Here is a 12,086-nt window from a genome sequence, read left to right as displayed (position 1 = left end):
TCATCTGATGCAGCACTCCATCACTCTCCTTCTTGGTAAAATAGCCCTTACACAGCCTGGAGGTGTGTTGGGTCATTGTCCTGTTGAAAAACAAATGATAGTCCCACTAAGCCCAAACCAGATGGGATGGCGTATCGCTGCAGAATGCTGTGGTAGCCATGCTGGTTAAGTGTGCCTTGAATTCTAAATAAATCACAGACCGTGTCACCAGCAAAGCACCCCCACACCTCCTCCTCCATGCTTTACGGTCTCACAAAGACATGGCGGTTTGAACCAAAAATAAAAAATGTGGACTCCAGATCAAAGACACATTTCCACCAGTCTAATGTCCATTGCTTGTTTCTTGGCCCAAGCAGGTCTCTTCTTCTTATTGGTGTCCTTTAATAGTGGTTTCTTTGCAGCGATTCGACCATGAAGGCCTGATTCACACAGTCCCCTCTGAAGAGTTGATGTTGAGATGTGTCTGTTACTTGAACTCTGTGAAGCATTTATTTGGGCTGCAATTTCTGAGGCTGGTAACTCTAATGAACTTATCTTCTGTAGCAGAGGTAACTCTGGGTCTTCCATTCCTGTGGCGGTCCTCATGAGAGCCAGTTTCATCATAGCGCTTGATGGTTTTTGCGACTGCACTTGAAGAAACTTTAAAAGTTATTGAAATGTTACGTATTGACTGACCTTCATGTCTTAAAGTAATGATGGACTGTTGTTTCTCTTTGCTTATTTGAGCTGTTCTTGCCATAATATGGACTTGGTCTTTTACCAAATAGGGCTATCTTCTGTATACCCCCCTACCTTGTCACAACACAACTGATTGGCTCAAACGCATTAAGAAGGAAAGAAATTCCACAAATTAACTTTTAAGAAGGCACACCTGTTAATTGAAATGCATTCCAGGTGACTACCTCATGAAGCTGGTTGAGAAAATGCCAAGAGTGTGCAAAGCTGTCATCAAGGCAAAGGGTGGCTATTTGAAGAATCTCAAATATAAAATATATTTTGATTTGTTTAATACCTTTTTGGTTACTACATGATTCCATATGTGTTATTTCATAGTTTTGATGTCTTCACTATTATCCTACAATGTTTATCAGATGAAGACATAGGAATAGGCAAATAAACTAATGCTACACACTGTTATTCAACCAGGACTTTGGTGTAGCCATGACAAGGCACATTAAAGACTATATCCAGCCAGCTCAAATTGGTGTCATTACAGTGGAGGCTTTGGTAAACATAATTGGTGGATCATCTCTTGCAGGCGGGGGAGACCATTGCTCAGAGGTATCGTGGGGTCAGACTTCTGTCATCCGAGCTTCCGAAGATATTGTCCTGTTCCCTGACATCAGCTTCCACACAGGAAGCCTCAAATGGGGCTTCTTTGTACGGTTAATGGACGTACCCTAAAGCGAACACTTTATAATACCACACAGGATCTGTCCATCCTGTCTCATGTCACATGATGCCATACAACCCACCAGCAGGAGATATGAAAGATGAATGGAGACAACAACAGTCAGATGTCCAGATGGCCCAATGGACATGTGGTAAAGAGAGAGGCACTGCAGGACAGCAACATTACTCATAGATCTCATTCTCCACCCATCCAGTCTCGTTGAGATAGTGCCGACCCTGGTCTTGGCAGGCCTCATAGATGTCATTGGTCACAAAGCCACTATCTGTCACTGTCTCCTTGTTTGAAACATTCTCATAATCATCACACTGGGAATCAAAAGAGGAGGAGGCACAGAAGGACATCTTCTTGATTGTTTCAGGTGCCATGCTCTGCAGATTGGCTGGTTGAAACTTGGTGATGTCCTGGTAGGCATAGGGTACTTGGATGTTGCAGGCCGCTGTGGACATTGTACCCCATTGCTCTTGCTCAGGGTAGCTGTCTGTTTGAGACTTTCTCCTGCATAAAGACAGTTACACTATCAGTTACAGAGGCATGTAGTGAGCCACAAACACCTCCAGCATTGCCATATACGGCATTCAAAACCACCTCAAAACAAAACATCTCTTAAGGCTATCTTATGCTCTGTGATGTCTGATGTTGATTATGTTTCGCAAGCCCTCTTGTGAGCTTCCTCTGTTTTGCCCCTCTTATCTGTGTCATTTTTTTATTTTTTTTACATACTTTTAAATAATGTTAGGTGACCTTGAAAGGTGCCTATAGTACGAAATGTATTATTCCATGTTATTATTTAATGAAGCAAATAAGTATTACCTTTTGACGGCCCGTTTATAGCAGAAGACTCCTGTAGCCACAAGCAGCAGCAGTATAATAGGGATAGTGGCAAATAGAATGTAGGTGACAAATAGGGCATTATCTGAAAGAGATACTGCAGGGAGAATCAAAACACCAGAGGTAAGACAATGGCATTATAGCCTGGTCCCAGATCTGTTTGTGCTATCATGCCAACTCCTTGTCACTCATTGTCAATGACAAGGAGCTGACATGATAGCACAAACAGATCTGGGACCAGGCTAATGGCAGTAAGTTGGCACCTCACTTTGAATACTTTTGGAAACAACTTTGGAAAATAAATGAGGAGATTACTTATTGTGTTTGGCACACAATGTACAATATTGCATAACCAAGGATCAAACTCGATAGACATGAAGAGTGCAGATTTTTTACCTGATGATTCAGACAGTCCTATTTTTGTCTTCTCATCACTCACTGTAGCTGATGGTAGGTTTGGCATTAGAGATATAATTGGGGCAACTGGAAAATAGATCATGAACAAAACTTGTAAATAGACAGACACTGTAAGTTCGGTTGATATCCAAAAACGTCATATTGTCCAAATAAATATGTAGACTAAAAATAAGCAACATTTGTCTTCATCAGAGATGAAAGATTGAGCATGTGTGATGCAGCAATGGGTAGACAAGTACACATTATGCAAATTAGCAGCCTACTAGAAAGAAACTCCTAGGAATAAACTCAATCAGAGCAACCATTTTAAGCAGCATCACTGGTAAACTATAACTGTACTATACAGTATTTGTCATGCATAGCCTTTATTGTCTGGGAAGAGGATTGATTCAATGGCACTCTGATAAAGTTTTTCTATTCTATTGTCTTATATTCTATTATATTGTGACTCATAAATCTTGACCTCTAGATGTCATCCTATTCATAGACACTTCGGAGATTGAGAACGGTGATGTCATAACAATGTTCAAGCTGTTGATCTCAGTATCAACAAATTACTCATCTCAAGGATTCACATATTTGACCTTAGAAAATCTAAATGTTTCTGTTAAAAATGTCAAATTTTTTTTTATAAATAGCACTTTTATGTAAGTGTAACTTAGTGAAATCATCACTTACTATAGGACACAGCCAGGCCTAATTGCTGAACCTTAAAGAAGGTAAGGGGAAGATATAACTCACTAAATTGATGGACAAAAATAACCGTTAGATCTCTTTTTTTATGCAGACCTTTACCTATATTGAATGGACTCAATCACAGATCTATGTATTACGGCAAATGTGTCAAATCAGACTGTCACACTGGTAGGCTAAATGTGTGGAAATGTATAGATTTCCCGATTTTACACATTTACCGTAACATATGCACCAACCATATGTTTTGTGGTCCAATGGACTCTAAAATATCATAGAGTCATAATGTTTTCTTAGCTACAGGGGTGGGTTTACCTGTGTATATTGAATTCCACGCCACAGTAAACACTGGCAACTTTTCTGTAAGATAGAGAAAGAGACAATCATCAGCTGCAAATGAATATGGACTATTTTGATTGTGAATAATTTTTTCTATGGTTCCTTGTTTATAAGCTGGTATTCAATTAAGCAATAAGGTCCAAGTGGGTGTGGTATATGGCCAATATACCACGGCTAAGGGCTGTTCTTATGCACGACGCAACGCAGAGTGCCTGGATACAGCTCTTAACCGAGGTGCCTTATTGCGATTATAAACTGATTACCAACGTAATTAGAGCAGTACAAATATATGTTTTGTCATCCCGTGATATACGGTCTGATATACCACGGCTGTCAGCCAATCAGCATTCAGGGCTCGAACCACCCAGTTTATAATCAAAATCATACCATACAATATTATCTCCTTCAGCGGAGATAAACTACAGGATTGAGATTGGATAAATGTAATGTAACATGGGTCGAATTCATTAGTGCACCCTGTTGCAAACCGTAACAAAACGTTTCATCAATGAAAACGAGAGATTCTTATTGGACAAATTCAGGTAGTCCCTCCCTGTTTTGGTCCCTTTCCTTCTGTTTGCTGTCTATTGAATACAACCCTGGTTTAATCTGTTCATGTCTAAATATGGACACTATCAAGGACACCGGGGCCATGTTCAGCAGGGCACAATGTTGTGGAACGTTCAGATAGAAAAACATGATGTAGAACAAATATAACTCTCTGACATGTAGAATAATGAATCATGTCAGCTCTATTCATGACATTTCTATCTGCAATGTTCCACAGCGTTTGCCTACTCAGAACGTGTTCAGGGTACAGTTCACCTTCGGAGTACTTGCAGACAAAATTGTTCTTGGTGTTGCAGTTGTCATCGTTCCACTTGAACATGAAGTGCCCCCCTTCGTCAGGGGGGGCAGAAGGCTGGTGATACAGCACCACACACATCTCGTTGCCACATGATGGCTCGTCCCAATGCCAGTTTCTGCAACGAGCGTGTTTTCCATAGGTCAACAACCCTATCAGAGATCCTCTGATAATCAACAGCATGCTTCTAAAAATGGACACTCATCCTACTGATACCCAGTGTTAGGGAGTAGTGAACTACATGTAGTTCAACTAGTAATTTAACTACATTTTGCAGTAGTTTGGTGGCTGAACTAAATTCAAATCAAGGTAGTGTTTTCAGTAGTTAATTACTTTTTTGCCATGTAGTGGTGTAGCTAACTACTGGAACTACACACTACTCTTTTTGTAAAAGAAAAGAAAATATCGGTGAAATAGGCAATCATTTCCTTTCTTTTTTGGCCTCAGACCTGCCTAATTCTCACTTGAAAGATTTTATTTTGTGATTAATAGGATAAATTACACATTCTGTTAACATCTGACTACAGTGATCTGTTCTTGCAATTTCTTGTCTATGACATTACAGATTTACATATGATAATTTTTCACAAAGTAGTTTGGATGTAGTAAACTACTTTTTCAAAGTAACTATAGTTAAGTAAACTATATTTTGTAAGGATAGCTTTAATGTAGCTTACTTCTTCCAGTGTGAAGTAATTGGTAAACGATATTTCCAGAATAGCTTCCTCAACACTGCCGATACCACAACATTCATGATAATTAAAATTTTACAGATGAAATATGCAATGACCCTCAAAGCATGTAGACACCAACATATGTTCATCATGATGCTCTTTGATGACTCTCAGACTACTGTGTGTCATGTGAGGTATCTATATGGCTCTGTATTTTCCTGTGGTGTGCATGCCAACAGCTGCAGGGATCTCCTAGACTTTTTGCTACAGGGAGACTTGAAACCAAAGTAAAACACAAGTACACCTGAATCTGGCCTTGCTGCCATCCAGCCAGTAGTACTGCGAAGGGCAGCCTATGGTAGTCACCCGGTGGCGTGGGCTTCTGTGCAGCCCGATCCAGAAGTCCCCATCAGTGGCCTGCAACTGTTGGATGAACCTCTCCACCAGGCGCTGCTCATTGTCAGTCTCGATACTGAGGAGCTCTCCCCCATCTGTCCTGCAGGCCTGCCTGGCATCATCGAAGGTCGCCCTCCGCCGTGAGTCCTGGAAGTAGTTGATCCTGTAGCAGGGTCGCTCTGTTCCACGCCGGCAGATCCTCTGGCCTACAGTGCATCGCATTGGAAAACAAGATATTGCTAATCAAGAATGCAAATGAAATTGCTAATTCAATTGCAAAATTGAAAATCTAATCATGGCTAATCAAGAATGGCAAATCAGAATGGTAATTAATTGGAATAACATTGCAAGTTGTTATGTAAGCTGTGAGGACATATGGCACACATATTAGCCTACATCAATTACATGATAATAGGCCTATATGCAAGATCTCTTGATTTTATGTACGCCTATTGCCATAAGCTTAAGAAATGTTTTATTGTTTTTCATAAGTGCTTGCATGTAACACTATGAATAGGCTGCATGTTATTATTGATGTATTATTACTGTCTTATTTTCTCTATTATTAGGGCCTTTATTAATAATGTTGCAAACTACAGTGATTAATCTTTCAAGTAATATGACCCATCTTGATTTTTCACTACCTTTAGGCCATTACATACCACATTGGTCTTCTAAATCTGTAGCCTACTTGCGAGCACAATATCCCATCTCAAAACTAATCATTGGTTTCCGACACACAAACCAAACCAAAAAGCCTGCTCTGGGCAATGTATAAGCCTATTGAAGTGAAATATCGCAGTGACTGTTTTTGCCATCTACCCTACAAAAGCACCCGACTTTGAGTGACGTTTGAATGTTCTATTTAAACATTTGAGTGGTACAAAATCTTTCTTCTTTCGTTGGGCACTACAGAACAATTTTTTTTTCTTCGCACAATCAACAGGGCGCAATATTGTCATGCATTAGATAACTTTGGTTAATCATACCGTTACTTTTTGACAACGGGCTTTGACAAGTTTGACATTTTTTCCTTGTAAACACTCACCATTGAGTTCCAATTTGGTAAATCCTGGGTGGCAGAAAACGGCGAGAACAGTCCCGAGCAGTTTAATAAAATCCATTTCTTCATCTTCACTAAAGCGTTTGCGTAAATTCGAGCAAATCCGTGGCCACCCGTCAAAGCCTGAGAGAGGGAAACAGTGGGATATGGTCCAATCAGAATTAGGTCGAAGTGTTTTCGCAAGATCCGGTAAAGCGTTTTTAAACCCCTCTTACTGCGAATGGCTCATGATGAGTAAGTCCATCGAAGATAAACATTTAAAGGAGGACTCATATTAAGGCATAATGAAATTAGGCTACTCCATGCTGTACCCACACAATAATCAAAGTCACATGTATTTGATAAGAATGGGAGAGAGACTAATGGAATGAATGGATGTCTTTGTATGGTATGGTATATTGAGCGAGAGAAATGTACATAGGGTTGAACAACGTATAGTAGTGAACGTTTTCTATTTCACACACACACACACACACACACACACACACACACACACACACACACACACACACACACACACACACACACACACACACACACACACACACACACACACACACACACACACACACACACATACACACACTACTTTAATATAATAAATACTATAATAAATCTGAATCCACATAATTTACACATGGTCAGTCAGTAAAAAAGCCCGTTTTATGCCAAAGCAGATCTGAAATATAATTGAGTGCTGATGCTCATCTGGTAGTCTCAGAGAGCCAACATCAGTCACCTCAGACTCTACCATAATAACACAGTTGGTTGTATGCTGTGGCCTAGGCTACATGGGAAGGGGTTGGCTATCTTGGCAACAAACAGCAGAGGGTTGCCAGGTATGTTAAACCTGGAAACCCTAATTACCCCAATAGTGAACAGTTTTGAATTCATGTTTCGACTGTCACTATCAGAAATGGAAAAGTCCAGGGCCTGCATTGATGAAGTGTCTTAGAGTAAGAGTGCTGATCTAGGATCGGTGAATACGGATAGTGAGGAGAGTTGATCGCAGTGAGCTCATGGGCTCAGAGGAGTGTGCAAAGCATTGGCCCCTAACAGGAAGCCAGAAAGGAGGAAAGGGAATAGCTGTTTTTTCAACACCATATTTCCTGTCCCTGTCCCTTCTCCTCGGTTTTTCAGCCACTTCCACTCATTTCCCCTTTCTCTCTAGAAAAATGAAAATAAGTCAATTTCAAATGTTCTATGGTGAAAAGGATTTAATAAATTATTTGACGAAATTATGCATAGGCCTAAGGAAGAATATGAAGAAAAATTTAGAGGCTTAAAAAGGCTTAAATCAGAGTAATCAATAACAGTATAATACACATGACATGCAGCAAATAGAACTCTCAACTCTCTACTAATAATATTACTTACATATAATGTAGTCAGAACATAATTTTTGCAATATTGTCAATGAGAGATTATGCCCACAGAATCAGGAAAGAATGACCACAATCTTCTATAAATGAAGAGGTAGCACACGCTTTCTCATACCATAAACAGCATTGTCGGTGTCCTGGAAAAACCTATTATCAACCAAAAAGTCAACTTTTTTTAAACAAAAAAAGAAATACATTTATTTTCAGATATATTTCCATGTAGGCTAGTCGTGGAAATTCACAATATTTTTTGAATGACTTTGGTTGGTCCTACAGTCAATTTATGCAAAAAAAAATCACAAATCTTTTTTATTTTATTTTTTACATCTAAGACTAAATCAGCAAAACATTTGATACAAGGTTTTTCCAGGAAGCAGACAGCATGTAAACAGAAAAGACTAGCCTATTTGGCCCAGCACACACAGTAGTAGTCAGCCACAAGTAAGTCAGCCACAAGACCGAGACTCATCGGCCTCTCTTCGTGTAATCTCTATCAGTCACCAGCAGATGGTAAACTCTGCAACACATGTTTTCTGGGAGCAAATGAAGAGCTCAGACAAGCCGGGCTGTGTTCCACAACACAGGCATTTTATGTGAGGCACTTTTGTGCTGTCTGGCTGGCTCTGGGCCAGAGGTTCACTACTCTTCTTCCTGGAATGTAACGCTCTATCATGTCTCTTTATTAGTGACACGAGTTTTGGCCCCATGAGAGGGTCGTAATCTGAGTGAGGCCAGGGTAGTGTTACTCAAGTCACGCAATGGCATGCACTGTCTCTCGGTGAGGGGGTCCACATCTGCTGTAACTCAGGAATGGACTAGGCCTTTTTGATTTCAAAGCATCAGTTGATTTTATGACAGGGAAACAATGCACAGTATGTTATATAATGCTAAATAGGGTCTTACTGAAAGGTAATACAAGTCTATGATTTGGGACAGGCATTTTGTTCATTTTTTAAAATCAGATTTGAATTTGCGGTTATTTCCAAATAATAAGAGGAACATACACTGAGTGCATAAAACATTAGGAACACCTTCCTAATATTGAGTTGCACCCTGTTTGCCCTCAGAACAGCCTCAATTTGTCGGGGCATGGACTCTACAAGGTGTCAAAAGCATTCCACAGGGATGCTGGCCCATGTTGACTCCAATGCTTCCCACAGTTGTGTCAAGTTGGCTGGATGTCCTTTGTGTGGTGGACCATTCTTGATGTTGAGTGTGAAAAAACCCAGCAGCGTTGCAGTTCTTGACACACTCAAATAGGTGTGCCTGGCACCTGCTGACATACCCCGTTCAAAGGCACTTAAATATTTTGTCTTGTCCATTCACCCTCTGAATGGCACACATACACAATTCAAGTCTAAATTGTCTCAATGCTTAAAAATCATCCTTTAACCTGTCTCCTCCCCTTCATCTACAGTGATTGAAGTGGATTGAACAAGTGACATCAATAAGGGATCATAGTTTTCACCTGGATTCACCTGGTCAGTCTATGTCATGGAAAGAGCAGGTGTTCGTAATGTTTTGTATACTTTGGTCCATGATCACTGATAACCACCCAAACTTGGCCAGCAGATGACAGCAAAAGACTACTTCTCTCACAACAATTTGTTCTTACTCGTCACCATGTCTTGACTGTCATTGCATTGTCTTATCCAAGCAATGACAGTGACCAATAATCACACTATTTCTACTTTCACAGTAGTTCTACTTCAACATCTCTAACAGACAAGAGTCGTCTCAAGGACACACCATGTACCATAACTAGACAATGGCCCATGTATGGCCATAGAGCCCCACAGTGGAGGTGTTATAATACCCATAAAACTTAGCAGTCAAAAGGGGAAATGGTTCCAATCATTTTTCCACTATTAATTTTTCCCATAGGGGATTTTAGAAACACATAAGGGCTGTGTTTTGTGTAGGCTTACCATGGCGTGACGTTTTGATGACCATGTAAATCTCTCTCAGACAAGGTGACTTTTATCAATATGTTCGGCTCTATTTACTCTCAGATTCGAAAATGCTAATTAACATCAAAGTAGACATCATGTAAAACTACAAATCCCTGCAAGCTTCTGCACGTCATCTGTAGCTGATACCTTTGCTAACAGATATTGTGTCAATTTAAAACTTGCACAAGACAGATCACAGAATTGTCTATTTAAAGAAATGTAGCCTATTTATTCATTACTACATTTAGCTAACATTAGATTCTTACCTTTGCCTCGATTCGGCAATCTCATCCAGATCATCTTGGCATTTGTAGTTCTTTATGACAGCTACATTAGCAGCTAATTAGCATTTCATTTTTGGGTGGTAATTACAGGTGAATATATTGATAAAAGTCCCCTTAAAAAAGATTTACACGGTTATGAAAACGTCACGCCAGGGTAAGCCTACACAAAACACAGACTTTATTTTAAGTGATTCTAAAATCCCACATGGGAAAAATGAATGGTGAAAAAACGATTGGAACCATTTCCCTGTTTGACTTCTAGGTTTTATGGGTATTATGACTCATACTGTGGTACTCTATAGTATGTCCACCTTGCAAGCTGACATGATGAGAAAGGAGAGATAAACTAGTTGTGTGATGCAGGGGATGTCCACTCATATACACAGGTACTATAATGACTCCTTGATCTCTCCACTATACCCTTCCAAAGTGTACAGTATCATTCCCTTACCCATTCCCAGCATATCTTCTTTCCCAAATCAAATCAACATCTTAAAGAAGCCTAATTGCCCTTGGTTATTGCTATGACTGTGATCGAATTTCCGCCACCTTTGTTGAGCCCTGAGAATGAATACTGTAAAGAAGCACAATGGCGATTACTGTGTTGGAATATGTTGTCACTACAGTATATTCCTGGCTGACATGTCTTGACGTTATTACACTTGTCATGTCGTCTTCTGGCAAATTTTCAGTGGTGAAGGTTACAGTTCATGCAGGGTTTAACTTTGTGAAATTTGAGGGTTCCTGTATTGGTGACTGATTGGATGAATACCTTTATTAGGAAGACTGAAGGAGAAATATTCCACATTTAACAGCTATTATTAACCCATTAATCTTACATTTGAGTTAATTGTTCTAAAATCCTTTGTGTCATATCTGTGTCACCCTCTCAAACCACAAATAATATAACAAAATAGATATGCTCAATCATTTTGTTCTTGGCATCATATGAAAATAGGGATGAGATCCGGTAGCTGCAGTGTGCAATGAAAAATGTTGAGTAGGACAACCAGGCTCTCAGGATGGAAGTGCGCAGACTTAGAGAGGAACTGTCCAGCACCGTCAAACGCCAGCCACATGCAGGACGTGCAGATGGAGCTACATGAGCTAAGGCAGGGATTTCTCAGCCACCACCATCCAATCTACAAAGAGTACCACAAAAACACAGGACCAAGCCAACAGCTGAATCAGAACCCACAAATCAGACGCTCTTTTAGACCTGCATCTGGTGGCCCTTCACAGAGACTGGAGAACAGCCAGCAACACTGCCCCCCACACCACCCTCCACCACTTGTCTCCCAGGAACTGTATGCAGGTAAACTGAACTATGCCCAAGCCGTACACAGTAAAGAGGCCCCAAGCAGAGTTTGGGGCATCGCCGGCCACACTGCCCTCCACACCCCCCTCCTTAATTCCCCCCACAGCTTCCCTCACAGGCTGGTTTTGGTTACCCTCCCGACTCCAATCCCCAGGACAGGCCTGGGACACTCCTGCCCCCCATGGCAGCCCCAACCCTGCAACAGGAGCCACACCAAGACCTCCTGTGCACACCCAGAATTGAGCATTGGCAGCGACTCTGGTCCCCTGCAGCAGCTCCACTCCTTTGGCGGGAGCTTCATGCGGGTGGACTGAGCTCTGCCAACACTGCTCTCCCAGTTCTCGCCCCAGCCCCTGCATCCAGCGACTTGAGGGAGGTCTGTCAGATGCTCAGTCTGCTCTGCCCTCAAGTGGTTGGCCTGGGACCTTGGCAAAATATCAGCTCACTCAACAAATAGCTGC

At 40.9% G+C, this 12,086-nt stretch overlaps 1 protein-coding gene across 3 annotated transcripts; it reads right to left on the bottom strand.

Moving 5' to 3' along the window:
- Positions 1–1,043: 1,043 nt before the first annotated feature.
- Positions 1,044–6,892, bottom strand: LOC121567338 (layilin). 3 transcript variants are annotated; one of them, XM_041877307.1, is made up of 7 exons: positions 6,675–6,892; positions 5,535–5,832; positions 4,517–4,674; positions 3,668–3,712; positions 2,639–2,725; positions 2,225–2,339; positions 1,044–1,909 (listed from the first exon to the last, which is right to left on the bottom strand). In XM_041877307.1, the coding sequence occupies exons 1-7, from the start codon at positions 6,748–6,750 to the stop codon at positions 1,576–1,578; spliced, it is 1,113 nt and encodes a 370-aa protein (XP_041733241.1). In that variant the 5' UTR covers positions 6,751–6,892; the 3' UTR covers positions 1,044–1,575. The 3 variants fall into 3 exon arrangements, with proteins under 3 accessions (XP_041733241.1, XP_041733242.1, XP_041733243.1); XM_041877308.1 differs by having other exon boundaries at positions 2,225–2,327; XM_041877309.1 differs by having other exon boundaries at positions 2,225–2,255.
- Between the last annotated feature and the right edge of the window lie 5,194 nt (positions 6,893–12,086).

Source organism: Coregonus clupeaformis, chromosome 6 (genome assembly GCF_020615455.1).
Source record: "Coregonus clupeaformis isolate EN_2021a chromosome 6, ASM2061545v1, whole genome shotgun sequence".
Classification (NCBI taxonomy): Eukaryota; Metazoa; Chordata; class Actinopteri; order Salmoniformes; family Salmonidae; genus Coregonus; species Coregonus clupeaformis.
The sequence above is the reverse complement of the archived record's forward strand: the minus strand, read 5'-3'. Positions and strand labels throughout refer to the sequence as shown.

Excerpts from the sequence above, each read along its gene's own strand:
- LOC121567338 (XM_041877307.1), bottom strand. The coding sequence starts at position 6,750 with ATGGATTTTATTAAACTGCTCGGGACTGTTCTCGCCGTTTTCTGCCAC. Across the intron at positions 2,726-3,667 it reads GTGGAATTCAATATACACAG|TTGCCCCAATTATATCTCTA; the intron begins GTAAACCCACCC and ends TCTATTTTCCAG. Across the intron at positions 2,340-2,638 it reads AGGACTGTCTGAATCATCAG|TATCTCTTTCAGATAATGCC; the intron begins GTAAAAAATCTG and ends TTCTCCCTGCAG.